The following is a 16,404-nucleotide window of genomic DNA, read 5'->3' on the forward strand; positions in this document are numbered from 1 at the left end:
CGCAGACACAGAGAGAACACACCACACTCCTCACAGACAGTCACCCGGAGGAAACCCACGCAGACACAGAGAGAACACACCACACTCCTCACAGACAGTCACCCGGAGGAAACCCATGCAGACACAGAGAGAACACACCACACTCCTCACAGACAGTCACCCGGAGGAAACCCATGCAGACACAGGGAGAACACAACACACTCCTCACAAACAGTCACCCGGAGCAGGACTTGAACCCACAACCTCCAGGTCCCTGGAGCTGTGTGACTGTGACACAAAGCATTTATTATAATGTATTATATATCAGGAGACAGCTTTTCACAAACCTTATGAAGCCAAAGTTGGCCCTGCTCAGTCACAATGCACTGAAAGCACTGAAATACGCTTGCTCCAATAAACCGGGTTGTGCTTTCTGTATCTGTAATGCTGCAAATGCTTTAAATCAGTTACATAAAGTATGAAAAGTAAGCTCGCTTTGGACCAGCGCACAAACAGATGTTATCAATGGTTATCAAACAGCAGACCTCTGCAAGTCAGCTCTTGTTCCACTGAACAGCTTTGGTTGTGCTGTATGTCCCAACATCTCCTAGGTTTTATGATTGTCTTTGTATAACATCAGGCCTTTTTATCCATTTTGGATTAAATGAAGACCATGGCTTATCAAATTCCATTGTGAACATTCCACTGCAGCAACCTTTCTTAGATCTCTTGTCATCTGTGATGATTGGTGGCTAGTTTATAAGCTTATAATTTCCTATGAAAAGTAAACAACAAAATGGAAGGTTCTGGAGCAGGTAAATGGATGAAGCACCTATGGTCAATTCTCCCAATGCAAAGTATAACCAAGTAGCAAGAGTGGTATAAAATTCCCATCACTGAGCAGTAATAAAAATACAACAACAAACAAACAAATAAATAAATAATAATAAACGATGAAAAACTTTAAAACGAAGTCACAAATTTAAAAATCATGCAAACAAATGGTATTCCATCAGCACATATATTATCATATATATGTAAAAAATATATCCTTGAACCACATGGATCTGAAGAACCATATTTTTTTCCATTGAATAAAACTATTATCGATAAACCACTCGTGGAATCGATTCCAAAGCTTCAGAGTCGACACTCTGATTCCCGAACGTTCTGGCTTGGAGTCTGCAAGTCGATTCTTTTTGTGGTATCGATTCCCAGCGCTTCAGCCGAGTCCGCTGCGTGACTCTTGTGTTTGTGAGGGGTTTTGAGCTCTCCACTTTCTCCAACGACCTGCAGCTGTAGTGGTTATAGTTTGTGGCTGAAGTTGTTAAAACCACACCATGCTCCGGAGCGTGTTAACCCGTGCTGTACCACAGTTTTCTCGGCTGTCTGTGAGCAGGTTCTCCGCCGCTGCGATCCCAGCTCCGAACCCTCAGCCGGAGGTCCACTACAACAAGGTGAGACACGGTTCAACTTAAGAACACGCTGAGGGAGAACGGGTCTGTTCACTTGGCTTGAGATTGAGCCTTTTCAGAGTTTTTTTTTTTTTGTCAGTATTTTCAGCCTTTAGAAAGTTAATTGCACTTAGGACTTAGTATCTGCGCAGTAAATGCGTATTGGACGCTCTAATGTCTTCGTGGCTGAAAAGCCTTTTCACAACAGTAGATGATATTGCTGCCAAAGAAGACAGATTTTGGCAGCAGCTGATTGTATTTTTATTTTTGAGTTGAGTCATTTTATAATGTATTGTTATTTCCTGCCCCTGTTTTATCTCAGCTCTTCATCAACAACGAATGGCAAGATGCAGTGAGCAAGAAAACCTTCCCTACCATCAATCCATCCACCGGAGCAGTCATCTATGAGGTCGCAGAGGGGGATAAGGTGTGTGTGTCCCTAAGAAGTGAAGCTGATCAGAGATCAGTGTGTTCTCCCTGTGTGTGCGTGGGTTTCCTCCGGGTGACTGTCTGTGAGGAGTGTGGTGTGTTCTCCCTGTGTCTGTGTGGGTTTCCTCCGGGTGATTGTCTGTGAGGAGTGTGGTGTGTTCTCCCTGTGTGTGCATGGGTTTCCTCCGGGTGACTGTCTGTGAGGAGTGTGGTGTGTTCTCCCTGTGTCTGCGTGGGTTTCCTCCGGGTGCTCCGGTTTCCTCCCACGGTCCAAAAAACACGTTGGTAGGTGTATTGGTGACTCAAAAGTGTCCGTAGGTGTAAGTGAGTGAGTGAGTGAATGTGTGTGTGTTGCCCTGTGATGGACTGGCGCCCCCTCCAGGGTGTGTTCCCGCCTTGCGCCTCCAAGTAGGTGAATATTCAAAGAGTATTTGAATATTTATGCTCAACATCCCCTTAAAAGTAATCAGATTTTTATTTGTATATTTGTCATATTTGTAACTTTACTTAGGGGATGTAGGTTTGTGTTTTTGCAACATTCCAATGAGTTGGAGCTTCTTTTTAAGGGGTGTGTACGTGTGTGTACGTGTGTGTACGTGTGTGTACGTGTGTGTACGTGTGTGTGTGTGTGTGTGTGTGTGTGTGATATTAATATCTCTTCCTCTGTCTCTTGTTTGGTCTTCTCTCAGGTGGATGTGGACAAAGCAGTGAAGGCTGCAAAGGATGCTTTCCGACTGGGCTCTCCATGGAGACGAATGGACGCGTCTCAGCGAGGGATGCTCCTGCACCGATTGGCCGACGCCATCGAGAGAGACGCAGCGTATCTGGCCGTGCGTGACCACTGACTCGTCTGTGTTAGTGGAAACTGTGCAGTTGAATCCTTGTTTGAGTTTAGAGCAGCATCTTTCAAGAGTGTTTAGTTGCTTGTGTACATTAAAGGGCAGTAAAGCCCTCAGAGATGACACAGCCCAAAGGAACAAGCAGGGCATCACACACATTTTTATTCATTACCACAATCCTATATTTTTATTTATATTTGAGATCATTAATGAACTTTATCTGGGGTGAAGTGCTTGACAGTGACTTTTCTTGTTTCACTCGCCAGTTAATCTTTATCACTTTGTAGGAGCTGGAGACTCTGGACAATGGCATGCCGTATGCTGTGGCCTACGCTGTGGCTGTGCCCATGGTGCTCAAGACCCTGAGGTGAGACCTGAGGGTGTATTGTGGTTTGATATAAATATAGGAGGTTTCTCTTGTGTTATTCAGCAGTAAAAAGATTTTAACACTGGATCCAGTCGAACGTGGAGATTGTAAAGTGGTCCAGTGGTGAAACAGCCATCTCTAACAAGTCTTTGTTTACTATGAAGTACAGCTGGTCATCTCTGGAATGGTTGGTCCTCACCAAGATCTTGCTCTCCCATTTGAGAACTCCTTGATTGCTCCTTCTGAAGATGCAAAGAGGCTTGGTGTGGTTCTGGATGCCCAGTTATTGTTCGCATCCCATACCGCAAACCTGACTCATTCATTCAGATTTCTACTGTACAAGATCCGGCAGATTCGACCCTGTATTTCTCAGGAGGCTGCCCAGGTGCTAATCCAGTCTCTAGTCATTTCTAGGCTTGAGTACTGCAACTCACTTCAAGTACAGCTCGACTCGACCCACCATCCGCCAAGACACAATTAAGACTAGCATCAAGACTCTTCTCAGTCCTGGCGCCAAAAATGGTGGAATGGTGATCTTCCATTGGCTGTTTGAACGACGGTCGACCTCTCTCGTGGTCTTCAAACGCGGACTGAAGACCCATCTTTTCATGACCCACTTCAGTGAGCACTAATCTCAGTGCGGACCGTAACAGACTGTATCGCTCATATACTGCACTTAACTTCCATATATGTATGAGCACTGACTAAATCCTGTGTATTGCACTTACTATGTTTTGTTCTTTCTAGATATTGCACTGACTAGATACTGTGTCAGTTTAGTTCTTTCTAGGTATCAGCACTGGCCCTTGTCCTGGTAGTGTCTGAGTTCAAGGGGAGACTGGACTCTAACCTATTTGTACTAGTGAGGATAAACATTCTGTTTGAACACTAAGCAAATGCTAAATGCTGTAAATGTAAATAGATCACAACTGAAGTACCGTCCTCAGGCACAAAGCAACTAATACACCTCTAAACTAAACTAAAAAAAGGTACAGTGGAAATAAACAGCAACATAATGTCACTTACTGAGAGACAACAGAGGCATGATGTAAGCTACTCTGCTTAGCCCACTCTCTGCTTAGCCCACTCCCTTAAATCCCCACAAACACCTGGGAACTGGACGGACAGTGTTTAAAGGGTTATTCATTCATTCATTCAATATCTGTAGCCCTTATCCAGTTCAGTGTCGCAGGGTGTCCGGAGCCTAATGGGAATCACACCACACTCCTCACAGTCACCCGGAGGAAACCCACGCAGACACAGGGAGAACACACCACACTCCTCACAGACAGACACCCGGAGGAAACCCACGCAGACACAGGGAGAACACACCACACTCCTCACAGACAGTCACCCGGAGGAAACCCACGCAGGCACAGGGAGAACACACCACACTCCTCACAGACAGTCACCCGGAGGAAACCCACGCAGACACAGGGAGAACACTTAAAGGGTTATACTGACTGGTTATTGTAGGGCTGTTTAATCTTAGGGAGTTTAATACAGCTCAGTTTTTACCTAAATTTCTGACCATTGTTGTGCATCCTTAGCCTTTTTTTTGATGTCATATTTATATTAAACTGGACATGTAATCATTTATTATTCTTTTTTTTTTTTTTTTTTTGCTTCCAAGTTAGTTACTACTATTGCTATTTAGTTAATTACTAAATATGAGTTACAATTACTGTGTTTTAAGAGGAAAAACACTTTAGTACTCTAATCCACACCACCCTCCTGTTTTGGAATTATCTGGTAAATTACAGGGTGTTGTTCACCATTCATGACTAAATAGTTAAGATAAAGCGTAGCCCAACCTCCCTTTATGTTTACGCTGCTGTAAGTATCAGTGTGGCACACAGTTTTCTTCCTTTTATAAAGCCTCAAGTGGGTGTTTTTTTTTTCTGGTGGGTTTAGAAAACAAAGCAGGTCACATGAGCTGTGCACTTTTTTGTTGTTGTTGTTTTTGCCAATTCATTGGTCCAATCCAAGTGCAGAGTTGTTGAACAGGTTTACCATCCATCCTCCAGAAGAGGTGTAGCGTATACTGCTTACTCAGGGCTCAGTGTTATGTTCAGTCATTTCCAAACCAAGAGAAAACTGAGAGACCTTTACAAAATCAGACACAGCCCAGTTGTGAATACTATGCATTATATTATACACTTATATTACAGACAGTTCATCCCCTTTTGCTGCAGAAACATCCCGTACTTATTTGGAAAAGTTTTGAGTTAAATGTTGATACGCTGGGGATTTCTTGGTTTTCAGAAACGAGCCTCAGTGAGGTGAGGTACTGAGGTTAAAGCATGGGTTCTGGAGAACAAATGACATTTATCACTCCTTTTACCCACACTAGGCTCAGCTGTCTTCTCTTCAGAGCACATTTCAGCTGCGTTTTTACAAACTATGAGGGAGCTGTTATCTATCGAACTGGACAATAGTAGAAATCATTCATTTTAATGTGTTTAGAAATCTGCAAATTTGAAAATGCAATATTGTCTCCCTTAAATAGAATTTAAGGTGTGTGTGTGTGTGTGTGTGTGTGGTTTGCAGGTACTACGCTGGCTGGGCGGATAAATGGGAGGGAAAAACCATCCCCATCGACGGAGATTTTTTCTGCTACACTCGCCATGAGCCCATTGGAGTGTGTGGTCAAATCATTCCTGTGAGTGTGTACCAGCGATTTGAGGTGCCCCCTCCTTAAAAAATCTTACAGTGTTGAACAGCAGGGAGGGCTTCTGTAGATAAATCTTGTAGTAGGGCTGGGCAATTAATCGAAAATTAATCGAAATCGACATTCAGAACTTCTAATAAACATGATCTTGTCTGTGTCGATTATATCAATTTTTATTCTGTTATGTCCCCACTGTGTGTTCATGTACTGTCCCTTTAAAACCACGCTACCAAGCTGCAGTCACGTGATTCTGCCCCCTATCTGCCACATGAAGGAGAACCTAAACGCAGAGGCCGACCGAGCGACTTGAGCTCGTACCAAAGAAAGACGTCTGTGGTTTGGACGTGCTCTGTTTTGACTATAATTAAGACGACACTGAACAAAATAAAATAGTCAAATGAGTAAATACAGTTTCAGCCAAAGCACAATCACACACCAAATATAAACAGAGCTCAGAAAACAAGAGAGGAACAAGCTCCCGGCAACATTAGAGAAAGTACCCCAGCTTTAACACTGGAGCATATCTACAGCACAGGCCTCGTCACTGAACTGTGAGGGTCACAAATACAACAACAACATAAAGGTACATTAATCGTAATCGTGTTAAAATGTACAATTAATCGTGATATTGATTTGTGCTCATATCACCCAGCACTACCTTGGATCTTTAAATAAGTCACTTTACAGGGGGAGAAAACGGTAATGTTTTCCGTGGGGTGTTTGGAGAGTTTCTGTTGGTCTTTTCATCATGAAATTTACCACTTCACAAAGATAATGCTCTGATAGTTGCAACAAAATTAGCAGTGAAAAGGGAATCGTGGTTAAAATTGCAGTTTGAAAGAGTGCAGTTGTAATATCACAAGAGCTGCTGTTCTGTGTTAATGTCTTAACAGGTTTTAAATGAGTATATAGTTTCTATAACAAAGTGAGGCCAGTCAGAGGCGGTCACACCTCGTGCTGTTTACATCACATCGACATGAGTGTGTAGCACTTTACATTCAGCGCTCACTATTGGAGCCAATCCTTCTTGGTCATTTTGGTTATAAATTTTTGAATTAGACATTTCCCCTAAGTGGTTTAGACTTAAGGAAAAAGCTGCTCTGTACAAAGGAACAAACACTGCTTTGATTTATATTATTCAGAATAGTTGTCCGAAATGATCTCTTTTTTTTATTGCAATTTGCCTGTGGCTACATTGCACTCTGTCTGTGATTTTGCACAAAACCGTTCGACTGATTGTCTTATAGTTTAGAAAATACTGCCTCTCCGTGTGGAAATGTTTCCTGAAATCCTGGATGCCAGAGAACAGATAAGGAAGGAATGAGGAAACATGGATGGGAGGGGGAAAAGCAAAGGAACGAGGGTTTGGTCTGTTTCAGGGCATAGTGTTGGGGGTGGGGGGATAATTGTGGATTACGTGAAGTAGAACCGACACGGACACTGATTTATGTAACACACTTTTTGGCAGTGTTGTATCAGTGTGTTGCAGCCTAGTAATAGTGTATGTATGTATCATGTGTGTGTGTGTATTTCTTGTTGGAGGAGAACAAAAAGAGGTCTTGTTGGTTTAAGGTACATTGACAGTTTCCCGTTTTCATTTACAGGCCTTTACTTTTTCTTTATTGTTGTTTAGGCGTAATTTGAACATAAGCTGTCGTTTAAACTGTGTCTTCATGAAGAACAGACCAATAGAAAGAGTCCAAAACAGCTTAAACTTTTTAGATCCACCAACTTGTTAACTATATGGGAATTCTGGGCCGATGCACATATCCATCCATGCATCCATCCATTATCTGTAACCGCAAGGCGCGAATACACCCTGGAGAAGGCGCCAGTCCTTCACAGGGCAACGCAGACACACACACACACACATTCACCTACGGACACTTCAGATTGGTCGCCAATCCACCTACAAACGTGTGTTTTTGAACTGTGGGTAGAAACCGGAGCACCCGGAGGAAACCCACACAGACACGGAGAACACACCACACTCCTCACAGACAGTCACTCGGAGGAAACCCACACAGACACAGGGAGAACACACCACACTCCTCACAGACAGTCACCCGGAGGAAACCCACACAGACACAGGGAGAACACACCACACTCCTCACAGACAGTCACCCGGAGGAAACCCACGCGGACAGGTGACCCCTCCAGGGTGTGTCTCCGCATTGCAACCAGTGATTCTGGGTAGACTCCGCGACCCTGAACTGGATAAATGTTTATAAGCAATGAATGAATAAATGAAGTTTGCAATAAATTAAAGAAATTAAATCTGGTCACAGATAAACAGCTCGTGCTCAGTAATAATTTCAAATTTTGAAAGGTTTATCCAAACAATTTCATTAACCTTTTAATGCTTAATACAAATCTTTTACAGATTCACAAATACAGTATGTAGCAATTCTCCCTGTGTTTGTTTTCTCTCTTACCCCCCTCGTGTTCTCCCAGTGGAACTTTCCTCTCCTGATGCAGGCGTGGAAGCTGAGTCCTGCTCTGGCCACAGGTAACACTGTGGTGATGAAAGTCGCTGAACAGACGCCTCTCTCTGCCCTCTACGTGGCCAATCTCATCAAAGAGGTGGGAATTACAAACACGCACATGCAGACACAATTTCACCCACACACACTCACACCTATGGACACTTGAGAGTCGCCAATCCACCTACCAACGTGTGTTTTTGGACCGTGGGAGGAAACCGGAGCACACGGAGGAAACCCACGCAGACACAGAGAGAACACACCACACTCCTCACAGACAGTCTCTCGGAGGAAACCCACGCAGACACAGAGAGAACACACCACACTCCTCACAGTCTCTCAGAGGAAACCCACGCAGACACAGGGAGTACGCACCACACTCCTCACAGACAGTCTCTCGGAGGAAACCCATGCAGACACAGGGAGTACACACCACACTCCTCACAGTCTCTCAGCGGAAACCCACGCAGACACAGGGAGAACACACCACACTCCTCACAGTCTCTCAGAGGAAACCCACGCAGACACAGGGAGAACACACCACACTCCTCACAGTCTCTCAGAGGAAACCCACGCAGACACAGGGAGAACACACCACACTCCTCACAGTCTCTCAGAGGAAACCCACGCAGACACAGGGAGAACACACCACACTCCTCACAGACAGTCACCCGGAGTGGGACTCAAACCCACAGCCTGTAGGTCCCTGAGCTATCTGACTGCGACACTAACCTGCTGCACCCTGTGACGCCCTTCCAATTAAACGATATAAAAATTTCACAACTGACAATCAATATTTCCAAAAGATGGGAAATGATGTTAAATTAACTTCCACTAAATGTAAAAACTATTTTAACTTTTGTAATTTTTTTTATGGAGATGAAAGACTGCAACTGTGTGCTGACATTTCTCGTCATGCCATGAAACAGAAGAATCTGAGTGTCAGTTCTGTCCGATTGCTTGGACATAGACCACAATGTATAGTCAAACCATTCAGATGTATTTATGACTCTTATAACACTAACATCATTTTAAAGACACAAAAATACCTACTATCATTAGCCTGGGTCAGAATATCCTGCCATGATTCAGCCTGCTCTCTTCTTTAAGGTTTATTATTTTGAGCACTGAATGCAGGACTAACTTAGCTTCAAAAATGGTCAATGGAATGCACTGGAAATCGACTTGGTTTTGGCTGCTTAGCAACTAGGCACCTAGAAATCCAAGTAGATTCAAGTGTGCAAATGCAGTTAAAAACTGGGAAACTTTAGCCTCTACAAATGCCTTTTCATTAACAAGAAGAGCGACAATTTATTATGAGGAACATTAGTGTTCGCGTCAGTCAAGGGTTGTGTGTAATGTCCATTGGGAGCATGGGGTGATCATGTGCTAATTTGAACAAATACTTAACTGAGTCTGTGTGAACAAATCACCCTATACCAGTTTAGAAAAGCTACATCTGGGAAAGTGTTGAACTAACTGAAGTTGGGCTGCAGTCCTAGTGCCTGAGAGAGAGCAGCGCACTCATCCTGTGTCATGTTGGGGGAATTGTGAAAGAAGAGGTCTTTAAACATGCTTTTCTGTGTTTCCTTTGCCTTTTCACTGTTAACCCTTCAGGTGGGCTTCCCTCCTGGAGTCGTGAACATCATCAGTGGGATGGGACCGACAGCAGGGGCGGCTATTTCTTCTCACATGGACATTGACAAAGTGGCCTTTACTGGCTCCACTGAGGTATGGGTTTACACACATCTACAGCTGAATATAAAAAGTTAAACTGTTTGTGTGTGTGTGTGTGTGTGTGTATACTTCATCTAACGTACAGTACTCTGCAAAGATCTAAGATTATTATCTAAGATCTAAGATTATTATATAAAATAATGAATCTCCTCAGTAAGCATGGTGCTTGTATATAATTACAATAAATACAGTTACTTGTTGTGTTGTGAAAAACAGCGTTGGTTTCTACATGATCTCCTTGATCGTATATATATATATATATATATATATATATATATATATATATATATATATATATATATATATATATATATATTGGAATAATGGGATTTGTTTTATTCTAATATTAGGGTGTTTTCTGAGTGAATAAACTCCCACTGCTCAGATAAACAGTGCCTAAAACTTTTGCACAGCGCTGAACCTTTTAATACACCCGTGTGTTCTCAAGGTAGGGCACTTGATCCAGAAAGCCTCAGGAGCAAGCAACCTGAAGAAAGTTACTCTGGAGCTCGGAGGGAAGAGCCCCAATATCATTCTGCCTGATGCCAACAGTGAGTACATCATTAGCTTAATTTGTGTATGGCCAGAATTTTGAGGACATTTCTTCTTAAATGAGGTGTTTATTTAGGAAATGTGTCCTCCTTTGCCACAGTAACATCATAGTCATGTTTCATGATAAAATTAACAGAAATATGTTTGTAAAACAGTAAATGGCAATTGAAATGACAGTTAGATACGTTTATTTAATTTTTCTTAATTCCTGTATTCTCCGGGTGCTCCGGTTTCCTCCCACAGTCCAAAACACACGTTAGTAGGTGGATTGGCGACTCAAAAGTGTTCGTAGGTGTGAGTGTGTGTGTGTTCTCCCTGTGTCTGCGTGGGTTTCCTCCGGGTGACTGTCTGTGAGAAGTGTGGTGTGTTCTCCCTGTGTCTGCGTGGGTTTCCTCCGGGTGACTGTCTGTGAGGAGTGTGGTGTGTTCTCCCTGTGTCTGCGTGGGTTTCCTCCGGGTGACTGTCTGTGAGAAGTGTGGTGTGTTCTCCCTGTGTCTGAGTGGGTTTCCTCCGGGTGACTGTCTGTGAAGAGTGTGGTGTGTTCTCCCTGTGTCTGAGTGGGTTTCCTCCGGGTGACTGACTGTGAAGAGTGTGGTGTGTTCTCCCTGCGTCTGCATGGGTTTGTTTCGGGTTTCGGTTGGCAACTCAAAAGTGTCCATAGAGTAGGGTTAGTGAGTGTGTGTGTCGCCCTGTGAAGGACTGGCGCCCCCTCCAGGGTGTGTTCCTGCCTTATGCCCAGTGATTCCGGGTAGGCTCTTGACTCACCGCGACCCTGAACTAGATAAGCAATTACAGACAACGAATGAATGAATAATTTATGTATTTATAGTTACACTTATATGTAACTATTTCAACATTCAATCCATACACACACTGGCAACCAAATGCGCACAGCGTACTCTCAACCATAAGTTACCGTCCCCCTGGAACACTGCATTAGGCAGTCGGGGGGTTCACCTAGGAAAGACCATGAACACATACAGACATTCATTCACATACACACTACGACAATTTTAGCCAGTTTACCTAACTTCCATGTTTTTGGACTGTGGGAGGAAACAGGAAACCCCCGCAGACACAGGGAGAACATGGAAACCCCACCCAGATGGGACTTGAACCCAAGATCCCAGCTCTGAGGGGCGAACGTGCTCACCACCAAACCACCGTGTAATGCAATATATACAATGCAATGCAATGATTTAAAAGGATAACATATAGAATGTTTAAAATAGCGTTAAATAATAAATACATAAGACAATAAAAACTGAAACATAGATAAATGCATGAAACATACATTTAACATCAATAAATAGTGTACCATAAATATTGGAACATTTCTGTAAGACTTTAATGGCGTTTAGTCTCATAAACATCTGTGACATGAGGTACTGATGTTGTATGAGCTGTTGTTGATCAGATACCACTCACGGTCACCCCAAACGTGTTGAATGAAGGAGTGCCAGTGCTCCACACTTTATTTTTGCCCCTCTATTCAACACTCGGCTATGGCCACAGTAACCTTAGGCTCATGTGCAGATGCTCCAGATCGTCCCATTTCATTGGATGCTTTATACAAATGTTGAATGTCTGAAATCGTCTTTGTTCTGGCAGTGGAGGACGCTGTGGATCAGGCCCACCAGGCCAGCTTCTTTAACCAGGGGCAGGTCTGCTGCGCTGGCTCTCGCACCTTCGTCCAGGAGAGCATCTACAATGAGTTTGTGGAGCGCAGTGTGGAGAGAGCCAAGAAGAGAGTGGTGGGAGATCCCTTCAACCTCAGCACTGAGCAGGGAGCACAGGTACGACCCTGGTGCATTAAAGAAGTCCTTTAATGTGTTGACGAAACACATCTGTCCTGGTGTGTCTCAGAGGAGGCATAGGCTTGCCTTCACCATCCCAGGTTGGCTGCGTTTTGCTGTCAGGGGAACTGGGGAGATTTCTCCAGGCTGTAGCAGATGACTCTTGGTACACTTATGTGTTGATGCTGTTGATGTTTTTATTCAGAGCAGTTTAATTAACTGAGGTTTGACGGAGTTGCTCTAATATCAGGATACAAGTTTCTTTGCTAATGCTAATCGAGTATTAAACAAGGTTTCGCGTACATTCCACCTTAACCAGGGTGAACGTATTTTATAAGAAGACCCTGGGGACACATGGCCGTCTGTTTTAATTAGGATGTTGTGGCTGGGGGCTTAAAGTCGCCCTCAGTTGTAGGACTATGACAAGGTGTAAGTTCATGCCAATGTAAGAAATAGAGAGAATGCAGCACTTAAACATTTTACACAATTTAGATCCTGGCTGGGTGCATTTTTCACATCCCAAAAATAGGACATGGAAGGGGAAAAAGAAGACATTCACCATGTAGGGCAAAGGTATTCCAATTTTGTTGCCTCTGATTGCCAGTTTTTTTGGGAACTGGGGCCCAACATATGTATAAAATATTGAGTGAAATCATCTCTTTTATCCAGGGCTTTTATTGTGAATTAAAAACTGGTTCCAGAATATAATAAAAGCTTCTTTTTTTACGAATACAACACACGCTCCTGCTCTGGGGAGCTTTCTCTCCTCATGTCCTTGATGATACGTTTCTCACCTGTTACCACTCTGTTATAAAAATAAAATAAATTACTAAATTAGAAATATATGACAATATCAGAGTTTTATGGCAGAGTCATTTCTATATTTATTTGTAAGATTGCAATTCTCTCCCTCTGTAACATGGAGTTTGTGTATAACCTTTGTGTTTCTCTGTAGTCGTCCCACAAAGCGGTTGATGCATGTCAAGCACGGACCAGAGATACACATTCCAGTTAAAATATGTTCCAACAGAACAGTATTTCTTCTTCCTGAAGGTCGATGACGAGCAGTTCAAAAAGATTCTGGGCTACATCAGCAGTGGGAAAAAAGAAGGGGCCAAGCTAATGTGTGGAGGGGGTGCAGCATCAGACCGGGGTTACTTCATCCAACCCACCATCTTCGGAGACGTTCAGGATGGAATGACAATTGCCTGTGAAGAGGTACAACTGCAGTTACCCCTGACTCACTTACATTTACATTTACATTTACAGAATCCGCTGTTCAGACAGTTCGTTCCACCATCTAAGTGCCAGGACTGAGAAGAGTCTAGACGCTAGTCTTCTATGTGCCTTGAGGCTGTACTTGAAGCTCAAAGGAATTGACCATTACCATAAACCCCCTGTGACCCTGATTAGGATGAAGCGGTTACCGAAAATGATTGACAGAATAAATTTATAAATTGCTTTGTTGTCCCACATTGAACTAGTTAATCAGTATAGGGGCGGCAGTGTTTAAATTAAGACTAATAGAGAATGTCTATACATCCAGGCCTCTAGGGGACAGTATAACGGCTGTTGTGTAGCGTAAAGGAGAGTCACTAGAGAAAGTGGCTTTCTTTAAGTGAAAGTGTATGTTCTTGACTGTCTCGCACAGATCTTTGGGCCAGTGATGCAGGTTCTGAAGTTTAAGTCGATCGAGGAAGTGATCGAGAGAGCTAACGACACTCAGTACGGCCTGGCTGCTGCAGTCTTCACCACCGACATCAACAAGGCGCAGTACATCTCCAACAGCCTCCGAGCTGGAACTGTGTGGTATGACGGAAACAGACCAGTAACACAACAGTGTGGCTAGAGATTCAGGGTGTTGCTCTGCGTGAGGCAGGATTTCTGAATTTTCCAGAGAAAGTAAAACCAAAACAGGCTCTACTCTGTTTGAGGGAGAGATGCAGACTTAGGAGAAAATTCTGAATCACAGAGGCCATATTGGCTTGTCTCTATGAGTTTTGGGGCAGCTGTAGCCCAAAGGCCAGTGCACATAGGTCATGACACACAGCGTCTAAAAATTTGAAACCAATGTTTAAAACAGAGGTACACACCAGCACCGACAACACGTGTACGCCTTGTTACACTCAGGGTTTCCAAGCACTGTTAAATTCCCCAACCTGTCACAGCACACTACAGTATATATTTCACCATTATTACATTACATTAAAGCCATATTGATTGCCCTGTGAAGGACTGGCGCCCCCTCCAGGGTGTGTCCCTGCCTTGCGCCCAGTGATTCCAGGTAGGCTCTGGACCCACCGTGACTCTGAACTGAAAAATTCACTCCGATTTGTGTAAAGATTAGAAATGATTCAATTTGAAAAGAGATTGCTCAGTGCATTCTGCTCATTATGAATTAGAACATTTATTTGTGTTTCCACTGTTTTCTACAGGATTAACTGCTACAATGTGTTTGGAGTCCAGGCTCCATTCGGAGGCTATAAGGCATCAGGAATTGGACGAGAGATGGGAGAGTACGGCCTGGAGGGCTACACCGAAGTCAAAACGGTGGGTAACACAACATCGTGTACTGTTAAAGAACCAGCATTAACTGTGTTCCCTGGTATTTCAGAACAGTACCTCGTAGCAGCTCCCTCTAATCACTTCTTTATCACTCAGCATAACACAATCTAACTCAGGTGTATGCAGCTAATAGAACAGATCCAGGGAGTTAGTGTTCTCCTCCAGAGACCAGATGAGTTTGTTTAGAGGCATTAAAAGCTAAGCACCAGTGATATGAAAGTGTCAAACAAATAAATACAGTGGAATTTGAGTTCCTAACTTTTGTTTATTGATAGTCATACCCCCCCCCCCCAACGGTGTTCGGACAACTCTAGAAGCTGCACTTAATTTAATGCAAAATGACGAAAAGGTGTGTTGTTTTTGGCTGCAATCATTCAATGTATAGTGGGACATCTGTGCACAAATGGCCCAAAGATCCCAAAATATCCAGAAAATGGACTAAATTTGTCCACTTTAAACGGGCACTTTGGAAAGGACCATCCGCTCACTCCGTTATCTGTAGCTCATTTCACTGGCGCTTTTCCAACAATATGGGCATGTAAGGACACCAACGAAAGGTGTTCAAGAGCCTCTGTAACATGGAGGTAAACAGGGTAAGGACACTCACTTCGCCTGTTTTAGTTGGTGTTAGTTAATGTTAGCTTGACTTGCTAAACTCGGTGGCTCAGATTATACTCGGCTACGTAGCTGCATTACGGAGGTTTATAGTGTCGGATGAATTCGAGTTCGACTTCGATCACATTTACAAGAATAACGGTACCTCTAAATTTGAGTTTAGCTTATTGCTAGGCTATTGTTATGAATAATGTTTGGTTATTTAGCTAGATACTGTCATAACAGTCAGTCATAACGGTGTTTTACCGCGGCGTTGTTCAGCTGTTGTCCACCAGTGACGTCACGGTTGCGTTCAAGAATTTCCGTAGAGAGCTCGGGTTTTTCCGTCAGTTTAATAAAATTGTCAGTTTTAAAGCAAATTAAGCTGCTATTTTCATTTTAATTCATACTTATATATGTCAGTAACTACAATAATGTGAAATATTCATGGACGTCCATTAAGTGGTGCTTAGCCTTTAAATGCTACAAAAATCTAGTTCTTGTCACCACTGCTATAAATAATTGTTTCCCTGATTTTCTTTTCTTTCTTTTTTTGTGCTTTGCAGGTAACAGTTAAAATCCCCCAGAAAAACTCCTAAATGGGACGTACACCCGCTTTTTTAAAGAACCCTCAGGCCAGATGTTCGTCACCCGAAGCTCTGAGACCATTTCTGTTTATAATCTCCTGTAGGAAAGCACTTATTAACAAAATGTATGAAATCAGAAGAAAGATTAAAAACGATTGGACTGTAAATAAATCCATTTTAAATATTTTATTTTCCTTGTTCTATTGTGAAACAGCTTAGTTTTGCTTTGGCATTCAAGCAGTTCATGGCTACACCAGGCTTTTTGTAATAAAGGCATTTAAGCACAACTGTGTGTGCTTCTGTGAGTTTTCACATTTTTCTGCATTTGCACAACCCTTAAACACCACTGAG

The 16,404-nt window shown here is 43.1% G+C and overlaps 1 protein-coding gene across 1 annotated transcript; it reads left to right on the forward strand.

The window, feature by feature from the left end:
- Positions 1-1,188: 1,188 nt before the first annotated feature.
- Positions 1,189-16,332, forward strand: LOC136676341 (aldehyde dehydrogenase, mitochondrial-like). Its single transcript, XM_066653270.1, has 13 exons — positions 1,189-1,436; positions 1,756-1,860; positions 2,552-2,692; positions 2,989-3,068; positions 5,619-5,730; positions 8,194-8,322; positions 9,840-9,953; positions 10,408-10,510; positions 12,123-12,307; positions 13,361-13,525; positions 13,959-14,116; positions 14,743-14,857; positions 16,033-16,332. Exons 1-13 carry the CDS (start codon positions 1,320-1,322, stop codon positions 16,063-16,065), a joined length of 1,557 nt encoding a protein of 518 aa, XP_066509367.1. The 5' UTR covers positions 1,189-1,319; the 3' UTR covers positions 16,066-16,332.
- The last annotated feature ends 72 nt before the right edge of the window (positions 16,333-16,404 follow it).

The sequence above is a fragment of the Hoplias malabaricus genome, chromosome X2 (genome assembly GCF_029633855.1).
Source record: "Hoplias malabaricus isolate fHopMal1 chromosome X2, fHopMal1.hap1, whole genome shotgun sequence".
NCBI classification, from domain to species: domain Eukaryota; kingdom Metazoa; phylum Chordata; class Actinopteri; order Characiformes; family Erythrinidae; genus Hoplias; species Hoplias malabaricus.